Source organism: Cherax quadricarinatus, chromosome 18 (assembly GCF_038502225.1).
Source record: "Cherax quadricarinatus isolate ZL_2023a chromosome 18, ASM3850222v1, whole genome shotgun sequence".
Taxonomy (NCBI): Eukaryota; Metazoa; Arthropoda; class Malacostraca; order Decapoda; family Parastacidae; genus Cherax; species Cherax quadricarinatus.
The window spans coordinates 29,298,682-29,326,495 of record NC_091309.1 but is presented as its reverse complement, the minus strand read 5'-3'; the positions used below and the strand labels follow the sequence as shown (position 1 = coordinate 29,326,495).

The 27,814-nt window shown below is 38.8% G+C and overlaps 1 protein-coding gene across 1 annotated transcript in view; it reads right to left on the bottom strand.

Annotated features, from left to right (window-relative positions):
• The window catches only part of Rab4 (RAS oncogene family member Rab4), a 128,564-nt gene extending 109,320 nt beyond the window's left edge, over positions 1-19,244 (bottom strand). The window contains exons 1-2 of the mRNA XM_070086363.1: positions 19,110-19,244; positions 13,665-13,745 (exon numbers count right to left, since the gene is read on the bottom strand). Coding sequence (XP_069942464.1) covers positions 13,665-13,745; positions 19,110-19,125 — 97 coding nt within the window. The 5' untranslated portion in view covers positions 19,126-19,244. The remainder of the gene's footprint in view (positions 1-13,664; positions 13,746-19,109) is intronic.
• Positions 19,245-27,814: the final 8,570 nt, after the last annotated feature.

Sequence of the window (27,814 nt, the reverse complement as noted above, 5' to 3'; positions counted from 1 at the left end):
AATGATGATGTAAAGAGAGTAGTAAGGGAGAAAAAGTTAGCATATGAGAAGTTTTTACAAAGTAGAAGTGATGCAAGGAGGGAAGAGTATATGGAGAAAAAGAGAGAAGTTAAGAGAGTGGTGAAGCAATGTAAAAAGAGAGCAAATGAGAGAGTGGGTGAGATGTTATCAACAAATTTTGTTGAAAATAAGAAAAAGTTTTGGAGTGAGATTAACAAGTTAAGAAAGCCTAGAGAACAAATGGATTTGTCTGTTAAAAATAGGAGAGGAGAGTTATTAAATGGAGATTTAGAGGTATTGGGAAGATGGAAGGAATATTTTGAGGAATTGTTAAATGTTGATGAAGATAGGGAAGCTGTGATTTCGTGTATAGGGCAAGGAGGAATAACATCTTGTAGGAGTGAGGAAGAGCCAGTTGTGAGTGTGGGGGAAGTTCGTGAGGCAGTAGGTAAAATGAAAGGGGGTAAGGCAGCCGGGATTGATGGGATAAAGATAGAAATGTTAAAAGCAGGTGGGGATATAGTTTTGGAGTGGTTGGTGCAATTATTTAATAAATGTATGGAAGAGGGTAAGGTACCTAGGGATTGGCAGAGAGCATGCATAGTTCCTTTGTATAAAGGCAAGGGGGATAAAAGAGAGTGCAAAAATTATAGGGGGATAAGTCTGTTGAGTGTACCTGGTAAAGTGTATGGTAGAGTTATAATTGAAAGAATTAAGAGTAAGACGGAGAATAGGATAGCAGATGAACAAGGAGGCTTTAGGAAAGGTAGGGGGTGTGTGGACCAGGTGTTTACAGTGAAACATATAAGTGAACAGTATTTAGATAAGGCTAAAGAGGTCTTTGTGGCATTTATGGATTTGGAAAAGGCGTATGACAGGGTGGATAGGGGGGCAATGTGGCAGATGTTGCAAGTGTATGGTGTAGGAGGTAGGTTACTGAAAGCAGTGAAGAGTTTTTACGAGGATAGTGAGGCTCAAGTTAGAGTATGTAGGAAAGAGGGAAATTTTTTCCCAGTAAAAGTAGGCCTTAGACAAGGATGTGTGATGTCACCGTGGTTGTTTAATATATTTATAGATGGGGTTGTAAGAGAAGTAAATGCGAGGGTCTTGGCAAGAGGCGTGGAGTTAAAAGATAAAGAATCACACACAAAGTGGGAGTTGTCACAGCTGCTCTTTGCTGATGACACTGTGCTCTTGGGAGATTCTGAAGAGAAGTTGCAGAGATTGGTGGATGAATTTGGTAGGGTGTGCAAAAGAAGAAAATTAAAGGTGAATACAGGAAAGAGTAAGGTTATGAGGATAACAAAAAGATTAGGTGATGAAAGATTGAATATCAGATTGGAGGGAGAGAGTATGGAGGAGGTGAACGTATTCAGATATTTGGGAGTGGACGTGTCAGCGGATGGGTCTATGAAAGATGAGGTGAATCATAGAATTGATGAGGGAAAAAGAGTGAGTGGTGCACTTAGGAGTCTGTGGAGACAAAGAACTTTGTCCTTGGAGGCAAAGAGGGGAATGTATGAGAGTATAGTTTTACCAACGCTCTTATATGGGTGTGAAGCGTGGGTGATGAATGTTGCAGCGAGGAGAAGGCTGGAGGCAGTGGAGATGTCATGTCTGAGGGCAATGTGTGGTGTGAATATAATGCAGAGAATTCGTAGTTTGGAAGTTAGGAGGAGGTGCGGGATTACCAAAATTGTTGTCCAGAGGGCTGAGGAAGGGTTGTTGAGGTGGTTCGGACATGTAGAGAGAATGGAGCGAAACAGAATGACTTCAAGAGTGTATCAGTCTGTAGTGGAAGGAAGGCGGGGTAGGGGTCGGCCTAGGAAGGGTTGGAGGGAGGGGGTAAAGGAGGTTTTGTGTGCGAGGGGCTTGGACTTCCAGCAGGCATGCGTGAGCGTGTTTGATAGGAGTGAATGGAGACAAATGGTTTTTAATACTTGACGTGCTGTTGGAGTGTGAGCAAAGTAACATTTATGAAGGGATTCAGGGAAACTGGCAGGCCGGACTTGAGTCCTGGAGATGGGAAGTACAGTGCCTGCACTCTGAAGGAGGGGTGTTAATGTTGCAGTTTAAAAACTGTAGTGTAAAGCACCCTTCTGGCAAGACAGTGATGGAGTGAATGACGGTGAAAGTTTTTCTTTTTCGGGCCACCCTGCCTTGGTGGGAATCGGCCGGTGTGATAATAAAAAAAAAAAAAAAAAAATATGTATATATATATATATATATATATATATATATATATATATATATATATATATATATATATATATATATATATATATATATATGTATATATATAGAAGGGAATGTATGAAAGTATAGTAGTACCAACACTCTTATATGGGTGTGAAGCTTGGGTGGTAAATGCAGCAGCGAGGAGACGGTTGGAGGCAGTGGAGATGTCCTGTTTAAGGGCAATGTGTGGTGTAAATATTATGCAGAAAATTCGGAGTGTGGAAATTAGGAGAAGGTGTGGAGTTAATAAAAGTATTAGTCAGAGGGCAGAAGAGGGGTTGTTGAGGTGGTTTGGTCATTTAGAGAGAATGGATCAAAGTAGAATGACATGGAAAGCATATAAATCTATAGGGGAAGGAAGGCGGGGTAGGGGTCGTCCTCGAAAGGGTTGGAGAGAGGGGGTAAAGGAGGTTTTGTGGGTAAGGGGCTTGGACTTCCAGCAAGCGTGCGTGAGCGTGTTAGATAGGAGTGAATGGAGACGAATGGTACTTGGGACCTGACGATCTGTTGGAGTGTGAGCAGGGTAATATTTAGTGAAGGGATTCAGGGAAACCGGTTATTTTCATATAGTCGGACTTGAGTCCTGGAAATGGGAAGTACAATGCCTGCACTTTAAAGGAGGGGTTTGGGATATTGGCAGTTTGGAGGGATATGTTGTGTATCTTTATATGTGTATGCTTCTAGACTGTTGTATTCTGAGCACCTCTGCAAAAACAGTGATAATGTGCAAGTGTGGTGAAAGTGTTGAATGATGATGAAAGTATTTTCTTTTTGGGGATTTTCTTTCTTTTTTGGGTCACCCTGCCTCGGTGGGAGACGGCCGACTTGTTGAAAAAAAAAAAAAAAAAAAAATATATATATATATGTATATATATATATATATATGTATATATATATATATATATGTATATATATATATATATATATATATATATATATATATATATATATATATATATATATATATATATATATATATATATATATATATATATGTATATATACAGTGGACCCTCAACCAACGATGGCATCGATTAACGATAAATGCGACCAGCGATACATTTTAACGCAAAAATTTTGCTTCGACTAGCGCTAAAAAACTCAACCAACACTATTCGTTCTGTCTGAGACGCGTCCACTTCTGGCCAGTGTTTACAAGCCAGCCAGCCACCGCGGTCGCTTCCAAGCATACAATCGGAACGTTTCATATTATCACAGCCTTTTTAGTGATTGCACCTGCAAAATAAGTCACCATGGGCCCCAAGAAAGCTTCTAGTGCCAATCCTACAACAAAAAGGGTGAGAATTACTATGGATATGAAGAAAGAGATCATTGCTAAGTATGAAAGTGGAGTGCGTGTCTCCGAGCTGGCCAGGCTGTACACAAAACCCCAATCAACCATCGCTACTATTGTGGCCAAGAAAACGGCAATCAAGGAAGCTGTTCTTGCCAAAGGTGCAACTATGTTTTCGAAACTGAGATCGCAAGTGATAGAAGATGTTGAGAGACTGTTATTGGTGTGGATAAACGAAAAACAGATAGCAGGAGATAGCATCTCTCAAGCGATCATATGTGAAAATGCTAGGAAGTTGCATGAGGATTTAATTAGAAAAATGCCAGCAACTAGTGGTGATGTGAGTGAATTTAAGGCCAGCAAAGGTTGGTTTGAGAGATTTAAGAATCGTAGTGGCATACATAGTGTGATAAGGCATGGTGAGGCTGCCAGTTTGGACAAAAAATCAGCTGAAAAATATGTGCAGGAATTCAAGGAGTACAAAGACAGTGAAGAATTGAAACCTGAACAAGTGTTTAATTGTGACACTGACAATGTTGTGAAACACTTCAGGAATGTCATAAAGGAACGGGAGGTACAGGCCTCTATGGACAGATATGTTGTTGTGCGACAGAGGCCCAGTGACTCTCAAGCTGGTCCTAGTGGCATTAAAAGAAGAAGGGAAGTAACCCCGAAAAAGGACTTGCCACTTCAAGTCCTAATGGAAGGGGATTCCCCTTCTAAACACTAACACCATCAACACTCTCCCCTCCTCCCATCCCATCAATCATCACCAAATCTTCAATAAAGGTAAGTGTCATGTAACTGTGCATGTCTTCTTCAGTTTGTGTGTATTAAAATTAATATTTCATGTGTCAAAATTTTTTTTTCAATACTTTTGGGTGCCTTGCACAGATTAATTTGATTTCCATTATTTCTTATGGGGAAAATTAACTTGACTAACGATAATTTTGACTAACGATGAGCTCTCAGGAACGGATTAATAGCGTTAGTCGAGGGTCCACTGTATATATATATATAATGTATACATATATATAGAGATTGGTAGACAGCAACTGCCCAGGGAGGTACTATCATGAGTGGGTTCTCCATTCCTAATACTAAGTAAACAAAAAAAGAACACGTGTTAGCTAAGACAGACAAGTGACCAGTATGGAGAGTATGGTGTGTGAGGTGAAGCAGGTGTATACCTGGAATATACATGGAGAGGGGTCTCGGGGGTCAATGCCCCTGCAGCCTAGTCTGTGACCAGACCTCATGGTCACACAGTGGTTCCCAAACTGGGGGTAAATTACCCCCTGGGGGTAATTTAACAATTTTTGGGGGGTAATGGAGGGGTGACAGAAAAAAAGTTATGAATTCTGAAAATCAAGAAAACAATGCGGTACCCGGTATGAGGATTATTGTTAACTTTGTCTTAGTATATAAAGTTGTAAACCTATTATAAGTAAGTAATAAAGTTAAACCAAATAACAATAAACATCAAAAACTAATATACAGTATTAGAAAAGAAGAAATATATAGCTAAGTGTGTGGAAACCCAAAAGTATTTTGACAAGTATGCTTCAGGACAAAAGTCACTCAGTAGCCCAGATCGACCTGTCCAGTACGCGTCACTCACTTCCTGAGGCTGCCTCTATTTCACACTGTCAGTTTATCTGTGAGCATCAGCCGAGGTAGACATAAGCTGGTATGTATGTGTACTGCCCTGTGCAGTATATAGTTAGTATTTACCCACTGTTACTGTGAATTTGTAGCTATTATTAATTTTATATATAATGTATGTGTGGTTCTTACGTTTTCAATGGTTTTGCTAGGATTAGCAGAGTATGCGAGGCTGTATATGTTCACATTTAGCCATATACATCAATAATAACAACATTTTGTGAAAGGGGTAACATGCTTTATGTGGCATGTTAAATTGGGTAACAAGCTGAAAAAGTTTGGGAACCACTGTACATGGTGGATCAGAGCCTGATCAACCAGGCTGTTACTGCTGGCTGCATGTAAACTGACAAACAAACCACTGCCCGGCTGGTCAGGTACTAACTTTAGATGCCTGTCCAGTGCCTTCTTGAAGATAGCCAGGAGGTCTACTGGTAATCCTCCCTTATATATGCTGGGAGACTGCTGAACAGTCCTGGGCCCTTGATACATGCTGTGTTATCTCTTAGCGTACTCGCAGCACCCCTGCTTTTCACTGGGTGGATGTTGCACCACCTGCTGAGTCTTTTGCTTTCATAGGGAGTGATTTTCATGTGCAAATTTGGTACTAATCCCTCTACAATTTTCCAAGTGTATATTATCATGTATCTTTCTCACCTACATTCCAGAGAATACAAGTCAATGAACTTCAACCGTTCCCAGTAATTTAGGCGTTTTATTGTACGTATTATGCCGTGAAGGTTTTCTGTAAATTCTCCATGTCAGCAATTTCACCTGCCTTGAAAGGTACTGTTAGTGTACAGTAATATTCCATCTTAGAGAGAACAAGCAATTTAACCCTTTGGGGGTCGACAGGTCCTCTCAGAGACTTGTTCTCAGGGTCGGCCAAATTTAAAAAAACAAAAAAATTATTTTTTCTTATGAAAAGATAGAGAATCTTTTCCCAATCATAATGACACCGAAAGTATGAAATTTGATGGAAAACTTACGGAATTATGCTCTCGCGAAGTTAGCGTTCTCGACGATGTTTACGCATCGGCGATTTTTGCCCACTTTGAGCCTTATTTTCGGCCAATTCCAGTGTACTAGTCGACAAAAATCATAACTAATTCACTAAAACTCCATTTTTTCTATCGAATGAGTACAAGAAACCACCCATTTACCGATTTCAACTATCCAATAAAGTGGTCAGAATTTAGCAATTTTGCCAATTTCACACAAATTTCAAAAGATGCCAATTTCCGAATAGGGTCCAGAATAAACAAGAAAGACATTTCTGGCACTAAAATAAGTTCTCTGTTCGTTAGTCACATCCCCAGGCCCCTCTTACATTTCTTTGGCTTTCCACTTTGAATTTTTATTCTTACAAAAAAAAATAATTTTTACTGTTATGCAGACTACTGCATTAGTGTAGAAATGGTATAAATAATATCAGCGCACTTGTGAAAGAATATTAGACTCACTAGTTGATGTGTATTGGACGCTTGGCACGATTTGTTTACTTTTGAACTTTGGTAAAAATCGAACATTTCTGCTACTTTGAGCTCAATTTCAAGGTACTTTTCATTGTAAAACCAGTCAAAATCATCTCAATTTCTGTAATATGTCTTCCATTCTATAAAATGAGACCAAGAAAAGTAGAATACAATAATAAATACCATACGAAAATGCAGTGCAAAGTCACTGTTTTAATCCAAAAGCACGGTCAAAGTTTTTTTTCTCATTACGCACTGTGTGCTGCAGGATTTTTTTTTATACTGCGCACACTGACCACATAGACCCATTCTTACATATCTAGGCCTACCAGCTTTCTCTCACTAGATTTGAGAACGCTAGAATTTAGGCGTACTAGTACGTCAAAAACCCTGGGTCATAAGACGTACTAGTACATCCGAAACCCCCAAAGGGTTAAAGAGAATGATCATGGGCTTGGCATCCCTAGTTTTGAAGGTTCTCATTATCCATCCTATCATTTTTCTAGCATATGCGATAAATGCATTGTTGTGGTCTTCGAAAGTGAGGTCCTCTGACAGTATCACTCCTAGGTCCTTCACATTAGTTTTTGTGTGGTTGGAATTTGTTTTATACTCCAATATTGTTTTAATTTCTTTGAGTTTTCCATATCAGAGTAATTGAAATTCCTCTTTATTGAACTTCATATTGTTTTCTGTGGCCCATTTAAAGATTTGGTCGATGTCCACTTGGAGTCTTCCAGTGTCTTCGATGGAGGACATTGTCATGCAAACTCGGTTGCCATCCGCAAAGGAAGACACGGTGCTGTGGCTTACATCTCTGTCTATGTCAGATATGAGGATAAGGAACAGGATGGGGGCAAGTATTGTGGCCACCTCAGACTTTACTCTGTTTACCATTACTCTTTGTGTTCTGTTTGTTAGGAAGCTATAGATCCATCTACCAACTTTTCCTGTTTTTCTTTTATCAAGCATTTTGTGCGCTATTACACCATGGTCGCATTTGCTGAAGGCTTTTGCAAAATCTGTGTACATACATCTGCATTTTGTTTGTCCTCTAGAGTATCCAAGACCTTGTCACAGTGATCCAGTATTCATGTGTAAAGCCTGGGAATGTAATTAACCCTTTTAGGGTCGAGAGGCCCTCTCCTAAACTTGTTCTCAGGGTAAAAAAAAATCATGAATAGATAGAGAATCTTTTCCTGATCATAATGTCACCAAAAGTATGAAATTTGATGAAAAACTTACGGAATTATGCTCTCACGAAGTAAGCGGTCTCAACGATGTTTACGCATCAGCGATTTTGCCCACTCTGATCCCTATTTTCGGCCAATTCCAGTGTACTAGTCGACAAAAATCATAACTATTTAGCTAGAATTCCACTTTTTCTATCGAATGAGTACAAGAAACCACTCATTTACCGATTTCAACTATCCAATAGTGGTCAGAAATTATCAATTTTGCCAATTTCACAAATTTCAAAAGATGCCAATTTCCAAATAGGGTCCAGAATAAACAAGACAGACATCCCTGGCACTAAAATAACATTTCCTCTGTTCATTAGTCATGTCCCCAGGCCCCTCTTACATTTCTTTTGCTTTCCACTTTGAATTTTTATTCTCACAAAAAATAGATTTACTGTTATGCAGACTACTGCATTAGTGTAGAAATGGTATAAATAATATCAACGCACTTGTGAAAGAATATCAGACTCGCCAGTTGACATGTATTGGACGCGTGGCATGATTTGTTTACTTTTGAACTTTGGCAAAAATCGAACATTTCTGCTACTCTGAGCTCAATTTCAAGGTACTTTTCATTGTGAAACCAATCAAAATCATCTCAATTTCTGTAATATGTCTTCCATTCTATAAAATAAGACCAGGAAAAATAGAATACAACCATAAATACCATACAAAAATACAGTGCAAAGTCACTGTTTTAAACCAAAAACACGGACAAAGTTTTTTTTTTTCTCATTATGCACTGTGTGCTGCAGGATTTTTTTTATACTGTGCACACTGACCACATAGACCCTTTCTTTCATATATAGGCCTACCAGCTTTCTCTTGCTAGATTTGAAGGTGCTAGAATTTAGGCATACTAGTACGTCAAAAACTCTGGGTCGTAAGCCGTACTAGTACGTCGGAAACCCTGAAAGGGCTAATGATAAAAGGAAATGATATTTTAGTACCAGGGATGCCTGCATTGTTTATTCTGGACCCTATTTTGAAATTGGCATATAGTGATATTTGTTTGAAATTGGTCAAATTACCAATTTCTGATTACTTTACTGGGTAGTTGAAACACAGTGGAACCCCGAATATCGGCCGTAATCCTTTCCAGAAGGTTGGCCTAAATTTGAAAAGGTCTAAATTCGAAGCAATATTTCTCATAAGAATTAATGTAAATACAATTAATCCGTTCCACACATCCAAAAATAATAATAATAAAAAATACATTTTGTAAAGTTTAACTATAGTTTTACATACACAAAACAATGACAATTACATATAAATGAACATTTAAATCTTTATTACATACCTGTATTGAAGACTCTTGTTGGCGTGATAAATGGTTTAAAACTGACAAGTTGAAGATTGAGACACTTATGCAACATATGGGAATCTTTATTGAAGAAACATTTTGCCACACAGTGGCTTCATCAGTCCAATACAAATCAGAAGGGTGTAAGGAGAGGAGAAGTTTGAGGTAATCAGTCCCTCAGCCTGGAGTTGATGTGTTCAGTCCATCAATTTTGTAGAAAGTACAGCATAGGGCTGTAGAAGTGGCTTATATACTATAGTCAGGTGAAGTGAAGCAGGAGGAGGTGGGGTCATAGTGGTACCATCCACTAGTCGAAGTATGTCTTTGTCCAAAGGCTGGACAAGGTTGAAGAATTCTTTGTATCAAGATCCCATTTATCACATCTGTCAGACACTGCAATATCATGGGATCTTGATACAAAGAATTCTTCAACCTCATTTAACCTTTGGACGAAGACCTACTTTGACTAGTGGATGGTACCACTATGACCCTAGACAATTGGTCTACCAAGTTTGGAGGATGAGCAGGAGCACTGTCCATTACCAGGAGGCACTTGATTGGCAATTTATTTTCCTGGAGGTATTTTTTTCACACTCGGGCCAAACACTTCATGGACCCAGTCAATGAAAATTTGCCTTGCGACCCATGCCTTATTGTTAGCCCTCCACATCATAAACAATCTACTCTTGACAACATTATTTTTCTTGAACACACTGGGATTTTCAGAGTGATACACCAGTAAATTCTTCACTTTGAAATCCTCACTATCATTAGCACAGAACAAAAGAGGCTTGTGTCATAGGCTTGTGTCCTGGCACTGCCTTTTCCTCCTGCGTGATGTAGGTCCCCTTTGGCATTTTCTTCCAAAAGAGGCCTGTTTCATCACAATTGAACACTTGTTTGGGGTGGAATTCTTCAGTCTCTATGTAGCCCTTGAATTCCTGCACAAATTTTTCAGCCACATGTTTGTCTCAACTTGCAGCCTCACCATGCCTTACCACATGGTGTATGTGACTATGTTCTTAAATCTGTCAAATCATCCTCCGCTGGCCTTAAATTCACTAATATCAGCACTAGTTCCAGGCATTTTCTTTATGAGATTTGCATGCAACTGCCTTGCCTTTTCACAAATGATTGTCTCTGAAACATTATCTCCCACTAACTATTTTTCTCTGATCCACAACAACAACAACTCCACATCTTCCATTGTTTGTGATCTCTTTTTCGTTAACATGTTTATCCCTTTAGCCATATCAGCTTCCTTGATTTGTTCTTTCTTTGCCAGGATGGAAGTGATTGTTGATTTGGATTTCCCATACATCCTGGCAAGTTCCAGCACCTGCATTCCACTCTCATATTTTTCAATAACTTTTTTCTTAAATTCCATCATGTTTCTCACTTTATTTACCAAAGGAACTTTACTAAGAACTTTCTTTGGGCCCATGAGGGCTTATTTCACAGTCGCACTTAATAAACAAGCACAAAAACCAATGGATTTTAAGGAAGTGTTTGGATGAATGCACAGAGTATATGCTCATTCACTGAGACACACACAGAGACTGACTCATCTACGTGCGGCGTCCCGGCAGGAGGCGGGCCGACGCATATAATACACTCGATCTGCGAGGCACCAGCCGAAATACAGAGCAAAATTTCCACCCAAAAACCGGCCTAAATACGATTCGACCGATAAACGCAGCTGCTGATATTCGGAGTTCCACTGTAGTTGACTGAGTGGCTTCTTGTGCTCAATCGATAAAATGGAGGGCATATTAGCGAAACAGCTAGAATTTGGTCAACTAGAGCAATGTATTTTGCCTAAAATAGTACTCAAAGTGGTCAAAAATCGCTGATGTGTAAATATCGCTGACACAGAAAAATTCATGATAGCATACTTTTGTCAATTTGCCATCAAATTTAATACTTTTTTGTTTTATTACCTTCAGAAAAAGATTCTCTACCATTTCCTAAGAAAATACAACAAATTATTGTTTTGAAAATTCTTGGACCCTGTGGGTATGTTTCAGATCGGAGGGCTGGACACTAAAAGGGTTAATAGATTTTTAAAAGGGCTAAAAGCCAAACTGAAAAGTACAGAAATACTATAGTGGTGCAGAAGAAACATTTGAAAATTACACACATACAACTATGTACGTACATGCATAACCATACATAGGTGTTGTATCTCAACTTATTCAGTAAGTTTTTAATTGTAAAATTAGATTAAGTACTGCACCTGCACTGATAATAGGACACCACATATGTACATACATAGTTCTGCTAGAACTAAGTACAGTGGACCCCCACCTTACGAACGCATCGCATTACGTTAAATCCGCCATATGAAGCATTTGAACTCAAAAATTTTGCCTCGCCTCACAATAAAAAACTTGCCTTACGTGATTCGTCCGGGACGCGTCCCACGTGTGGCCTCAGCGCCAGTGTTTACAAGCCAACCAGTGCGCTCGCATCTACACATACATTCGGTACATTTCACATTATCCCAGTGTTTTTAGTGCTTGTAACTGCAAAATAAGTCACCAAGGACTCCAAGAAAGCTTCTAGTGCCATCCCTGTGGTAAAAAGGGCGAGAATTAGTATGGAATTGAAAAAAGAGATTAAGGAAATGTGTGCAAAGTGGGTTGAACTGCAAACCTTTACGTATGAAAATCACCCTGACACAGCTACTGCAAGCCGTGTTGGCAACCTGTACAATGACAATATTATGGACCATTTTAGGAAAGTCTTAAAGGAACGGGAGGTACAGAGCTCTATGAACAGATTTGTTGTGCGACAGAGGTCCAGTGACTCAAGCTGGTCCTAGTGGCATTAAAAAGAATAAGGGAAGTAACCCCGGAAAAGGACTTGACACCTCAAGTCCTAATGGAAGGGGATTCCCCTTCTAAACAATAACTTCCACACACTCCCCTCCTCCCATCCCATCAATAATTACCAGAACTTCAATAAAGGTAAGTGTCATGTATTCTATTCTTAGGAGAGTAGTAACTGTGCATGTCTTCTTCAGTTTGTGTATTAAAATTAATATTTCACGTGGTAAAAAAAATTTTTTTTCATACTTTGGGGTGTCAGGAACGGATTAATTTGATTTCCATTATTTCTTATGGGGAAAATTAATTCGGCCAACGATAATTTCGGCTTACGATGAGCTCTCAGGAACAGATTAACCCTTTGACTGTCGCGGCCATATATGTACGTCTTACAAGGTACCGTGTTTGACGTATATATACTCATAAATTCTTCAAATCAAGCAGGAGAAAGCTGGTAGGCCCACATATGAGAGAATGGGTCTGTGTGGTCAGTGTGCACCATATAAAAAAAATCCTGGAGCACGCAGTGCATAATGAGAAAAAAAAAAACTCCGACCATTTTTTTAATTAAAATGCCGACTTTGTGGTCTATTTTCGTATAGTATTTATGGTTGTATTCTCGTTTTCTTGGTTTCATTTGATAGAATGGAAAACATATTATAGAAATAGAGGTGATTTTGATTGATTTTACTATAAAAAGAACCTAGAAATGGAGCTCAAAGTAGGGGAAATGTTTGATTTTTGCCAATGTTCAAAAGTAAACAAATGATGCCATTGTCCAATAAATGTCCAACTAGCCATTCTAATATGCAGTCATGAATGGGTTGATGTTATTTATACAATTATTACAGTATTGCAGTAGTCTGCATAATAGTAAGTCTTCTATTTTTTGTTTGAATAAAAATTCATAACAGACAGCAAGAGTAATATCAGAGGGGCCTGGAGACATGACTGATGAGCAAAGAAAATGTTATTTTAGAGCCAGGAATGTCTGCATTGTTCATTCTGGACCTTATTTTAGAATTGTCATATTTTTTTAGTTTTCGTGAAATTGGCCAAATTGCAAATTTCTGACCACATTATTAGGTAGTTGAAATCGGTAAATGGGCAGTTTCTTGTACTCAATCGATAGAAAAAATGTAGTTCTAAAGAAATAGCTATGAGTTTGGGTGACTGGAACAATGGAATTAGCCGAAAATAGGGCTCAAAGTGGGCGAAATCGCCGATTTGTAAACAGCGCCGAGGTCACTAACTTCGCGAGAGCATAATTCCGTCAGTTTTTCATCAAATTTCGTTTTTTTGGTGTCATTACAATCGGGAAAAGATTCTATCATTTCATAAGAAAAAATTATTTATTTTTTTTTTTTTAATTTTGCGACACCAGGAGACACCTCAGGATTGGGGGTTGCGACAGTCAAAGGGTTAATATCGTAAGGCGGGGGTCCACTGTACATGTGAAATAGATAATTAGAGCAATCTACATACTATATTTCCACAAAAGATAATTATGGGTTATAGAATAATCAATACATACCACTGCTGTACTTGCACTCTAATTAGTATCAAATTACATTGCCTTTACCCATCATCTAATAGTAATTTCTGTTTAAATTTACTTACATTTGCCCTCGATAAACTGATGAAGAAGGCAGGATTTTCCAGTCCCCGCACTTCCAATTACGAGGAATTTAAATAAGAAATCTGAAACAAAAACCACATGTTAATAAAAATGTATAATACATATTTGAATATTTATAACATGCAGTACAGTATGTACCTCAATATTTCTGTATAAATGAAGAAAAGCATTTAAGTTACAATAGTATATTATTACTGTACAAGAGCAAGCTTCAGTATTAAGCTGACCCATCTTAACACAAAGATGAAGGACAAATAACTGTCAAGCATCAAAAATGCATCCATTTATCCGTCCCTCAAGAATTATCAACTCTCTGAAAAAATCAGGAACCCAAATTTTTGCAGAAACAGTTAATATTCTGCAATAAATAGTGTTTCTTCAAGGAAGGAAGTGGCATTGTCATTCATTAGACCAGTGTATGAGGCATGTTGAAAATATAGTAGAAAACCTTAAGTGGGAATGGAATTCATTTCCACTGGTGGTGCATATTTCCATTAAGATGTGCTGTGGCAGGCAAGCAGAAGACCCATCACTACACATAGGACAGCTCAATTATTTTAGCTGTGCAGGAAAGGGTGTGAGGGGAAGGAATGGATGTCAACAAACAGCCTCCTATGAGAATCAGTGTATATCACTGCTCAGTTTTATTTTCTTTTCTTCGTCACCCTATCTTGTCTCTGGATATTTATCATAGCATCCAAACAAAGTGTAGGTGATGATGGTGAAACAAGAAAATTAAGCACGAAACAATGCCTATTTTGAAAAAAAAAAAAAACAGAGGTAACTGAGGTGCTGAAAGGCAGTGCACAGATCATGGAGATGGCATGAGTGTTTGGTATTAGGGAATCAACAATTTGTTAAATTTTAAACAATTAGATGAAGGGAAAGGGTTGTGCAATGAAAAGAGTGAGGAATAAAGAATACCTGGAGTTTACCTGGAGAGAGTTCCGGGGGTCAACGCCCCCACAGCCCAGTCTGTGACCAGGCCTCATGGTGGATCAGGGCCTGATCAACCAGGTTGTTACTGCTGGCTGCAGGCAACCCAACGTACGAACCACAGCCCGGCTGGTCAGGTACCAACTTTAGGCGCTTGTCCAGTGCCTGCTTGAAGACAGCCAGGGGTCTATTGGTAATCCCTCTTAAGTATGCTGGGAGGTAGTTGAACAGTCTTGGGGCCCCTGAGACTTATTGTGTGTTCTCTTAATGTGCTAGTGGCACCCCTGCTTTTCACTGGGGGGGTTGTTGCAATGTCTGCAGAGTATTTTGCTTTTGTAGGGAGTAATTTTCGTTTGCAAGTTTGGTACTAGTCCCTCTATGATTTTCCAGGTGTATATAATCATGTATCTCTCCCGCCTGCATTCCAGGGAGTACAGGTTCAGAAACTTCAAGCACTCCCAGTAATTGATGTGTTTTATCTCAGTTATGCGTACCGTGAAAGTTCTCTGTACATTTTCTAGGTCAGCTATTTCACCTGCCTTGAAAGGTGCTGGCATTACAATAGGTCATTACAACTAAATAAATCAAAGGTTTACTAAATGTGTGGACTGAAAAGCAAACAAAACAAAAGTGTTCCACTTGATGGCCTTATTAGGGAAAAAAACTTTATGATAATATAAAAGTATGTGAGGAGGAAAGCCAGCTGAAAAAACAAGTGCACACTTGATGATGAATAGTTTAACACGTTCAAAATGTGCAGAGGGCTGTATAATGAACTTCAAAGTAAAACAAACCAGTGGCATATGACAGAATGTCTGAGCACTCCACTGCAACAACTAGTTGATGAAGCTGCATCAACACCCCAACATCCCAAACCTTCAACATCATGTCACTCCTAACCCAACCTTGGCCAAGTAAGGCAATAGCCACCCCTCTCCACTCCAAGACATTAAGCACAAGCAACCTGACTTGAAGGTAAGTAACAAGTGCCCTATAGCATTAAACTAACCAAATTTCAGTTACATGTACTCTTTCTTTGTACAGTCTGAAACTCACTGCTAGGTCATTTGGAGATCTTACAAATGCAGCCCTATTTTCCCCATAAATATTTTAGTCCATAAATTGTGGAAATCAGTGATAGCTCAGCTTTCAGGAACGTAACCAGCGCAAATTATGATCATCCCTGTATATCTCGTATTCTCATTGCACTTAAAATAACCTATTAAAATTTTTGCTTTTAAAATTCCACAATCTGCATTTTGTCTATATAGACTACCATACCTTAGGCTGATGGAAAACCATCATTCATCATTATAATCTATTAGTAGTTTAACATAATATAAAACACTATTTCAATGCTTTTCTAAGTGCATAATGTAACCACTATCAAAATATTCTAGAAAATTTATTAAGATTACTCCAAACAAAGGGAATGCCAAATAGTGCAGACTTGTCATATTAAATGTTAGGATTTAATTCATGTCACCACACTTTACATGAAAAAAGTATTTTTCTTATGACCTGCTTAATGGTGCAAGTATCAACAGATTATCTTCCAAAACAACGTGGCTAAACATGATTAGAAATATTTAACAACTGTATATAACATCAGATAAGAATTCCACCAACATTAAAAAAATATTGGAATTGCTAACTTAACCTAACCTAGTTCAGTTTCAGGTAAAATAGTGTACAGTACTGCATATCAGTTTAACCTCATAAGATATTTCACATGTTGTGTGTACTGTATATTGCATGTATTATAATTTGACACTGTGACAGAGGCAGCACATTAGTGGTAAATAATACCTAGAAGTTGGTAAATAAGACATGAGCAACGCTTGGGTTTTCTTTATTGCCAAAACATTTACCCTGCACAACAGGCTTCTTCAGTTGAGTATATAACACTGGATACTACAGAAGTGGAGAGGGATTTTTTAAGGGATTACTCCCTCATTCTTGATAAAAGGTGGTTGGTCCCTTAGTTTGATGTACAGGCATGGAGCCAGACCTGATATACTAGAGCAGAAGTAAGATGTAGCAGCAGTCGGAGATACTGCAGGTGAATGAGGCCCATTAGTGGAAAGAGGTCATGCTAAATATTTGTTAACAGAATTAGAGAAGACATTTCCTGAGCCAAGATTCCTTGGTGTTTTTGTGTCAAGACAAGTAGCTTATTAACAGTATGCAATAACACCTAAGTATGTTGCTAGTGTAACAGGAGTAGGTGTTAAAAGACTTGGCCCTACATCTCACCTTGCCCAGAATTGAACCCGGGGACAAGGGACCTTTATGACATGAAAAATCCTTTAACCCTTTGACTGTTTACGCCGTATAAATACGTCTTACGCACCACTGTTTCTGACGTATACTCATAAATTCTAGCGGTTTCAAATCAAGCAGGAGAAAGCTGGTAGGCCCACATGTGAGATAATGGGTCTGTGTGGTCAGTGTGCACCACATAAAAAAAATCCTGCAGCACACAGCGTAATGAGAAAAAAAAAAAACTGACCGTTTTTTTAATTAAAACGCCGACTTTGAGGTGCATTTTCGTATAGTATTTATCATTGTATTCTCGTTTTCATGATCTTAGGTGATAAAATGGAAAACATATTACAGAAATAGAGATGATTTTCATTACTTTCACGATGAAAACGACCTTGAAACTGAGCTCAAAGTAGCGGAAATGTTAAATTTTTACCAATGTTCAGGAGTAAGCAAATCACACCACACGTCCAATACACGTCAACTGGGGAGTCTAATATTCTTTCACTAGTGCACTGATATTATTTATACCATTCATTAAATAATGTAGTAGTCTGCATACCAGTAAATTTTGTATTTTTTTGTATGAATAAAAAATCAAAATAGAAAGCAATAGTAATATAAGAGGGGCCTAGAGATGTGACTAATGAACAGAAGATATGTTATTTTAGTGCCAAGAATGTCTACCTTGTTTATTCTGGACCCTATTTTGAAACTAGCATCTTTTTTGATTTGCGTGAAATTGGCCCTATTTTGAAACTGGCATCTTTTTTGATTTGCGTGAAATTGGCCAAATTGCCAATTTCTGACAACTTTATTGGGTAGTTTCAATCGGTAAATGGGCGGTTTCTTGTACTCAACTGATAGACAAAATGGAGTTCTAAAGAAATAGCTATGAGTTTGGTCAACTGGAACAACGGAATTGGCTAAAAACAGGGCTCAAAGTCGGCGAAATCGCCGATAGGTATATACAAGACCGCTAACTTCGCGGGAGCTTAATTCCGCGAGTTTTCGACCAAATTTCGAGCTTTTGGTGTCATTACCATCGGGAAAAGATTCTCTATCATTTCATAAGAAAAAATAATTTTTCTTTTTCTCAAAAATTTTGCGACATAGAATGACAGTTTCAGAAAGGGGCCTGCGACAGTCAAAGGGTAAATGACCAAAAGCATAATCATATTACAAAGAAATAATTTTAAGTAAACTAGTAACTAAGTTTATTCAGGTACAAGTACACATAAATACAGCTGTATTAATATTGGTAGAATTGCCAACAATACGTCAAGTAAAAGGACACAAATGTAACTAATGTGACATTTTATTGTGGCAACGTTTCGCTCTCCAGGTACTTTGTCAAGCCGTAACGGCTTGACAAAGCTCCTGGAGAGTGAAACGTTGCCATAATAAAATGTCACATTAGTTACATTTGTGTCCTTTTACTTAACATAGTTACGTAAATTGTCATACATAGCAGCACATGTGTAAATTACCTAGGATAACCCAAAAAGGTCCTGAATTTTTCAAAGTGCTATGATGAGATGAGAGCCATGACATGACACATGAACAACAAGATGCCCAATACCCTCCACCCACGGATGAGGCAACAGTACCAATTTGCTACTTATGCTTTACACTGGAAATTGTCGCTTCATTTTATTAGATTTAACATCTAATTTATCGACATGTTCAATAATGTGTCATCTTACATTATTATTATTATAATCAAGGGGGAAGCGCTAAACCCAGAGGATTATACAGCGCCTGGGGGGGGATGTGGAAGGCATTCAGGCTTAATTCGGGGAACTGGAGCACAGATCCAATTCCCTAAATCAAGAGCCCCTCACCAACATCAAGGAACCTTCCTTGAGGGGTGTCATCTTACAGTCCACTCAATATGGTGTAGGAGCTTTCAACTCAAGGGTTTAAATCATCCGGGAAAAATTTCGACATCTTTTGTATGTTTTAAAAATTGCTAGGTGATGTTGAAAAAATTGTTAAGATTTAAGTTGACCTACTACTGGCAATAAAATATGTTGATTTTATTAGATTTTCTTTAACATAAATCATTCTTGAAACAATGTAGACAGTTGGTGGAGAATTACATGTTGACAGGTGAGCCCCACCTTCACCTCTTCCTCCACACCAACAATCTTCTTCTCAAACCAGCAACATTTTCCTTTCTTTCTCTGCACTCACTGAGCGGCACAAGAAAGTCTTGTACTCACCATAAGATTCCGACATGGTGGGAGGGTGAGAATTCGTACAAATGCAGCCCAGAAGCTGGTGAAATCACACAACTGTCATCAAACGTAAACAGTGAGAGACTAGATCCAACTCACGCACTCGACACCACACACACACACTATTGCTCTTTTGTCCATCTGAGGGATAATATAAGCACTAATACAACATATTAAGACTTTGTATTTTAATTTTAGATTGTCATTTGTGTCATTTTACTACGGAGATTGTATTTCTATATCTCGTTTGTCTAATGTGTAAGGGAAAAATTCGATAGAGATCTTAGTTTTTAGGTCGCACTTTACCTGTTAAAAAAAAATGTTTATTTAATTTAATTCCTTGGCGATCAAACTCTTATTGTATATACACAGATGTATACACACCTCTGAAAGCCACGCGAGTGAAGATATTAAGTATACTTTCTTCATACTGCAAATTAATGTGTACTCAGTAGGTAAGTCATTTGTAAAGAAAAAAATGAACTTTTATATTGAATCTGCATAAATTTACATCACCGAGGAGTTCAGTGTATATTCTTGTGAATTAGAGTTAGTGTCAGAGCACTTTTCATGCCTCAGGCGCCTGTGGAAATTCATCCTGTAGAATGGTGAGTGTCTTAGGTGACTATCATATATACATAATTACCCATTTGTAATAATGAAATGAAATTGCGCACTAAACCCGTATGGGTCATACAAAGCTTACCTACTTGTAATTACCTATCTGGAGCTGTAGTCAACAGTTTCTTCATCATTTAGTGTTTTTCCTATAAAATTTCCTATGCCTGAAACATTTGCTGCAGAAAAAAACCATACCACGGGTGGGGATAGAACCCGCGATCAGAGTCTCAAAACTCCAGACCGTCTCTGATCGCGGGTTCTATCCCCCCCCCCCCCCGTGGTATGGTTTGTTTGCAATCGTGTCATTACGATTTCGTGAGTTATTTGCTACTGCCTCTTGTAATTTATTCCCCTTATCTTCCATTTTGTTAAGAAAAATGCCCTAGTATCCCTTAGACGCCACTTTTTTTCTCATTTACAACTGTGTCTTCTTTATTCAATCTTTCTTGTCCTTCTTGTGACCTTATGTGTGGCGTGGTTATTATATGACCTCTTCCCCTTATAAGTCAGCCTGAGCGTCATTAGTGTTTTCAGCCTATCATAAAACATAAATTTAAACCACCAACCATTTTATAGCTCTTAAATAACAAAAAAGGCACAATATCGTGACTGGAACGATACACAAATAACCCGCACATAAAAGAGAGAAGCTTACGACGAGGTTATTTGTGTATTTTATAGCTCTTCTTTGGAGTTTAATAATTTATTCGTGTTTTTCAGTAATATATCAAATAAATGCAATACTTTCAACTCTGTGAATTAGACACGTATAACATGTGGGTAGATCTTCATGTTGTAGACTTTTCACCATCCAGTAGCTTTTTTTTTTTTATTCGCCGGTATTCTTAGCTTTATCATACAATACTGGGACAAATGGAATAGAAGTAGAGGAAATCAGTCCCTCATTTTCTACGGCCTTCTGTACATAATTCTGCGAGGCTGGAGGGACTGATTCCCCAATCTATTACAAAACAAAGATACCCAAATATTGTGTGTGTTATTTTTAGGCATGAGGACCACACCACCGCTGCATATTCCAATTTTGGCCTACTATATGTTATAAGCAGCATTTTTTAAGCATTTCTCTATTCATACATTTAAAAGCTATTTTATAATTAAGCAGAGTCGCACTTGAGTTTCTCACAATCTCGTTTAAATGATCTTCAAGTCGCAATTTTTTTTCTTAATAAAGACTCCTAGGTTCCACCTCTATCTGACTCTCAGTAATTATCAGTCTATATCAGTGGGTTCGATTGAACCCCAGGGGTTCGGTGAGTCAATCTCAGGGGTTCGCCGGAGGTCATACACACACACACTACACTTCTTCAGAAAACGATCTTCCGTGGAATACGGTTTCTGCTCCAGTCATGCTGGGACGGAATTCTGGCTTTGGAGCGCTGATGAAAGCCTATGTACCACGTATCATTGTTACGCACTGTTCTGCACAGGCATGCGTTGGCAACAAAAACCTTACCTCCAAAACTGGCAGAAGTATTGAAAATTGTAGTGGAATGTGTGAACTACGTGCAAAATAGTACTATGAAGCACCGCATCTTCAAAGAGCTGTAATGAAATGGCCTCTGAATTCGAGGTACTTCTGAACTATTCTAACGTTCGGTGGTTATCCCGGGGAAAGGTGCTGAATCGTGTTTTTGCTTTGCGTATGGAATTAGCCTGTTTTTGCCTTGCGTATGGAATTAGCCCTGTTTTTGCCTTGCGTGTGGAATTAGCCCTGTTTTGCCTTGCGTGTGGAATTAGCCCTGTTTTGCCTTGCGTGTGGAATTAGCCCTGTTTTTTGCGAGAGCACCAACATTGTCATGCAGATTGCTTCGAAAATTCTGAGTTCATTCTCATATTGGCGTACATTGCCGATATCTTCGATGCTGTCAATCATCTCAGTCGACATTTGCAGGGCGGTGGAGTCAACATCATCGAAGCGGAAGAAAACCTGAAGGCTTTTCAAAAAAAAAAAAAAAAAGCTACCGTTATGGAAACGACGAACAGAGAATGATAACTTCGCAAACTTTTTCCCTGCTGGACGACTGTGTAAGATCGAAGACGTGTCTGGAATCGGAAACATTTCTTTACCCGGGGAACTGAAGCAAGGAATTGCCATGCACTTAGATGAGCTCGCAAAGTCTCTCGACGGATACTTCCTCGCCAGAGTCATATCCAGCATGGGTGAGACAACCGTTCACATTCAGTGTTGCGACAGCAAATGTCAATGACGAATACCTCGACGAAATCAGTGAACTTCAACAGAGCCAGGTTCAACAGCACCTCTTCAGAACAACAACGATCTCAACGTTTTGCTGTCACCAAATCGTAGCGTTACCCACTTATTTCTATGACAGCCCTTGAGATGCTCACGTCGTTTGTTACAATGTATCTCTGCGAGCAATCCTTTTCGAGGATGGTAGACATCAAAACGGAGAAAATGAACAAGCTGTTGCGAAAATATGAGAGTGGCACTTGCCAAGGTGAAGCCGCGCATTTCTGAACTTGTCTCTGAAAGGCAACAGCAAGTCACACTGATTTGCAGTTTTGATTGAAATCATATTTTGAAGAAATTATATTTCATTTTTCCAATTACGAAGGGTTGGATGAATGCACGGATGAAACTTGCGGGGTTCAGTACCTCCAACAAGGTTAAGAACTGTTTATGCAACACATGGGAATCTTCATTGAAGAAACGTTTCGCCACACAGTGGCTTCATCAGTCCATACAAAGGAGAATGGTGAAGAATTGAAGTTTGAGGTAATCATTCCCTCAGCATTGAGGGACTGATTGCCTCAAACCTGAAGCCACCGTGTTGCGAAACGTTTCTTCAATAAAGATTCCTGTATGTTGCATAAGTGTCTCAATCTTCAACTTGTCGGTTTTAAATAATTTATCACAAGGTTAATAACCACTGGTCTATATGCTTCATATGGTTTTATTTTACTCTCTCCCATTTATATTACAAGGCATTTATCTTCTTAAAATTCCATTATCCATCTATCACTCCATTTGCTCTAATTCATCTTGTAGAGATTTACTGTTTTTTTTTAACTAATAATTTGGAATCATCTGTGAACATATCCATATAATTTGTTTCAGAAAGCATGCACAGGTAGGGTAATATTTATGTAAAAAATGTAGTAAACTTTCAGTCGATTCCCATTGCACATTGGCCATCAAATGAGCGACAGATGTCAAGGGCATATATGCGCTCAAGGAGAGTCAAATATAATTGAGCTGTCCAATAGCATTTTAAAGGGAAATACTTCCAGCCGAACTTCATTAACCGGAGACAAAGCGAGAATGACATCTCAGTCCATCTATTACTTTTCTGCCTATGCCTCGGGCACATCCAACAAAATGTTATCACCACCAGCCATCAGTTGGTTTCTAAGCAGTGGTGTTGATTGCGCTTTTCGCTTATAATCGAGAGTACCTGGGGTCGAACCCTGGGCGAGGCGGACGTGTGAACAAGGCTTCTAACACCTGCTGTCGCTTGGAATTAGTCGACTATTGCGGGCCGCATCCTAGAGGTCTTGAAGATTCCAATGGAGATAAGCTATACTGCGTGACTTTTCTCGGTTAATAATACGAATAAAGTAATTTTCTACCTTGATTCACTATCAATAAATATTAATCACTAACCTGGTTAACCAATAGAACGTTTTTGCCCAGTTGTTTGGATGTGTATGTTTCTAACAAAGAATAAACTTCACAGTAATGTGTATACGACTGAATTCACAAACCTGCACTGACAATACCACAGCACCGACGCTACAATGATGCTACGCTAGCATATCATAATACTGATCTACTCTGACACAGTGCCGAATTGATATCAGTGTTACAACACTGAGATGGACTGTCAATGCATCACTGGCTGCTTTTCAGTGTTCAACCACAGAGCGAACAGGTCCGCCCATTGACTGACCCTGTGTTGGTTAATGTGGTTAAATCCTGTCGGCTACACGAGGGTCATCAAGGCTGCATGTCACCAGTACACCCACCAGTCAATAATAAATTAATTCTTAATGTAGTATTTAAAATATACTTCGTATATACACAACGAAAAATTTACACTTCTCGTGTGGAAAATTGCATTTATCTGAATGTAACTCATTATATACATAACAGTAAATGATAACAAAGATTATTATTTTTCAGAGTTACATAGACAAAAGGTGTCTGATGAATGTAGCTACAGAAAGGGAGGGGAATGATTTTCTATTTTTTAGCTAACATACGTGTAAATTTTACCATATTCCTAGTAATGACCCTCGTATTGTAGATAGTCTTAATGACCTTGGTGTAGTAGATAGTCTTTTTAATATGATAATAAGATGTTATCTCCATTGTAGAATAATAAGAAAATATTATAACCTTTATATTATAATAATAAGGTAAAAGGACCCCAATGGAAATAAGTCACTCTGTCTGACTTTTTTGGGTTATCCTAGGTTCTCTACACATATGCTGCTATGTATGATAATTCTATGTAACTGTATTTGTGTATACCTGAATAAACTTACTTACTTACTTATAGACAAGTAGGAATTTGGGACACCTAGGTCGCAAAAATGTCCCCCTTCGATACCTACCAATGTCATATCCACAAGTTGCTCTAGACCCATTAATTACAAATGAAATATGTATCACCAGGAATTCTGGTAAATATATAAATTTGTGGACTGTATATTAAAATTAAAAAATGATTATAGATACACATTTATATAACAGAAGGAGAATATCTTAAAATCACTCACCAATTTGACTGGAGATCAAGGTGTATCATACTCAGAAAACCTCACTGTCTAAATTTATGAAAATACTGGCCAGAATTATAACACAAATCTAGATAGCTTATCTGAGGTTCCTGGAGCTGTCTTGTCCAGTCGTCTGATATCTCAATTTATGCAGGAATACACATCCAACAATTTCGTCTCCTATTTGAGAGGTGTCAGCCCAATTTTACCTCTAGAGCACGAAAATTCTTCCCAATATTTACTAACGTTTGTGTCTAATTCAAACAACAATGGCGAGTCCTCTCTGCACAGGCGCAGGCTTCCCATTTTTTATAACAATTTTTATTAAATACAGTATGGCCATCTATTTACATATAAATACTGTATTTCTGGAAAATATATACAGTATTTTCCACACTGCAGCCGGGCAGAGTTCGCTGCTAAATGACTCAAATTGCTCATTTGGCAATGGTAGAGGACCTGGGTACATATAGGATCTGGCATTCACACGGCAACATATTACACAAGATTTAATCACCCTTTTTACACTTTGTCGTCCTTGTGGAATCCAGAAAGTTTCCCTAATACAATTTAAGGTATCTTGTACCCCACCATGCATTACATTTTTATGGGCATTTAGAACAATTAAATTTGTTAGATGATGAGTTTTGGGCAGTAAGATCCCTATCTTACTGCCCAAAACTCATCATCTAACAAATTTAATTTAGTTTAATTTAGTTTAATTTAATTTAGCATAATCTTATTTAGCATAGCCACCCAATTCAGCATTTTGTAACCTACCTCTGCACCTAATTACATTGTTCTCTAAATACAGCCCCAATTTCTCTATTATGGAACCTTTCACAATTTTTTTTCCATCATCAATTTAATCTCATTTCCATAAATTTCTTGTACCCTCTTTATCCAATATTCAAGAGGATGTGAAAACTTATATGAGATATTCATCTTGTTTAGAAATTTAAACACCAACTTGGTTACATTGATTAGTTTGGGTAAAGAAGAATACCAGTTCATTACCTTGTACCTAGTTCAGCCATCAAAACTTTGGAGCCCGGTCCCTGGACCCATTGTGTACCTCTGTAATCTGTAAATACCTTTGTAACTTGTAATGATTGTGACTAGACCTACCTGGAGTTCATTACCTTTGTAAATTGTGAGTTCATTACCTTTGTAAATTGTGAATTCATTACCTCTGTAACTTGCTCAGCTATCAAAACTTTGAGGCCCAGTCCCTGGACCCATTATGTACCTCTGTAATCTTTTGACTACCGCCCACAGGATGGGTATGGGGTGCATAATAAACATATTAAACTAAACTAACTAACCTTTAAACCACGATACAACATTTACAAATTTAGCATAAGGTAAACCTCGAGACAAGAAATCAGCTGGATTCTCCTCACCAGGTATATGATTAAATGTTAACATATGCTGACCCAAACTATTATACTTCTCTTGCATCTGATTAATTTCAGTGACTGTTTTGCACGTACACAATTTTGCCGTTTCCATTACGAATCCATTACAAGGATACCTCATTATCAGACCAAATTACAGTGTCGCTAATATTTATCTCCTGCAACTTATTTCTTATATAATTAACTAATTTGACACCTACATAAATGGCTGTTAATTCCAACTGAGGTAAAGGAGACCAGCCCCTTGTGTGTCATGGGTTGAGAAGAGGGGGGGGTGGGAGGGTAGTGAGGGTGGATGGTGTCTGGGGTGAGAGTCGGGCTAGTTTCGTAGGTGTTTACATGCCAGCAGCTAGCAATACCAGGGTAAAAGTAGATTTTGTCAGGGAGGTATTGCTGTATCACTTGCGAGGTTTACCTGCTATAACAGTAATAGGAGGTGATTGGAATTGTGTGATACGGAGTGGTGATGTTGAACCGAGAGGGGCGGGTTGCGTGTTGAGTGTTCTGAGGGATGTATTGTGGGATGTTGGGGTTGTTGATGTGGTGGGGAGGGGGGATACCTAGTGGAGCATACGTTCGTCCGTAGGGGATATGAGGTGCAATTGGACAGAATCTATGTTAAGCAGGGTATGGAAAATTTTCTAGGGTGCTTACCTGTATGTACCTCAACATTATATACATACCAGTAATCTCATTGGGAGACAATCATATTGTTTACCGTAGTCACCCCGTGTAGACATGTGAGAAAACTTAACCACCCCTGGTCGCACCAAGTGGTCCCCTCGACCTCACAATCTTATCCATATCTATCCGAGACCAGTATGGATTGGGTAGCACCCACAAGTACGGTGCTACTAATTAATTGTGGACTGTATAGATTATATTAGTTTAGCTGAATGAAGGGGAGGGGGGTAGGATACACCTGGATACATCCATCAAGGAAAACATTTATACATAATCCCACCACTTACCAGATGTTCTCTGGTGGTCACTTGATGTAGTTGGATCACTCATAACCTATCTAATTACAACATAACACAACTGGCCAGCATAAGTTTGTTATAACTAGAAGGGTTACTTAACTGTGGGTGATTGATACTCCTTATTTCTTCCATTCACCATCTCAGTTTCGATGTCCTGCTACACCGACACGGTTCTCATTCCGGCAGGACGAGGTATCCGTCGGTTTGTCCCGGTTAGAAGTCGTGATTCCATAAATCTCCATTATCCCCGGTACGAGAGTCACACGTTCACTCGGAGCAAGGCGCTCTATTTCACATCCCGCATTCTCTTAACTCAATGTTATTATCACTGATTACATTACCATTCACAAGACGATTTAACGTCTCATAACTATTATACAAATTAGAGGTCACTCCATTAAGATCTGAGGCCGATGAGCGAGGATTAACACACGGGTATGTCCCCTGGACACACCCTGGCCGTGCACCTGACACCCGGTCCTACTCTTATCACACTTTTTACCACTCTATTACCGTGGTCCCGTAAATCACGTTCCCTCACTCTCCACCAGGAACAGTTACGACACTTCTTATTATGAAATGAGGCCTATATTAATCCTCAGGCCGCCGTGAATGTCAATTTCGTGGTTCCATGCTTTCTCAGCTTCTTCACCACATTCAAAACAATCCGCGCCCCCCCCCCGCACATCCGCGCATGCGCAAAGGGAACTCTTGGTTCTACTCTTATTTTCAAATACATTTTTGACCCATATAGACACATTAAACACCTATTAGGCACTATAGTTTCGGAAAATTAAAAATTTTCCACACAGGGTATAGATGTGGCGAGGGCAAGAGCCTTCGATGTGGGGTTTTCTGATCACAGGGCGGTGATTGCAGATTTGATGTGGGATGGAGTAGTGCG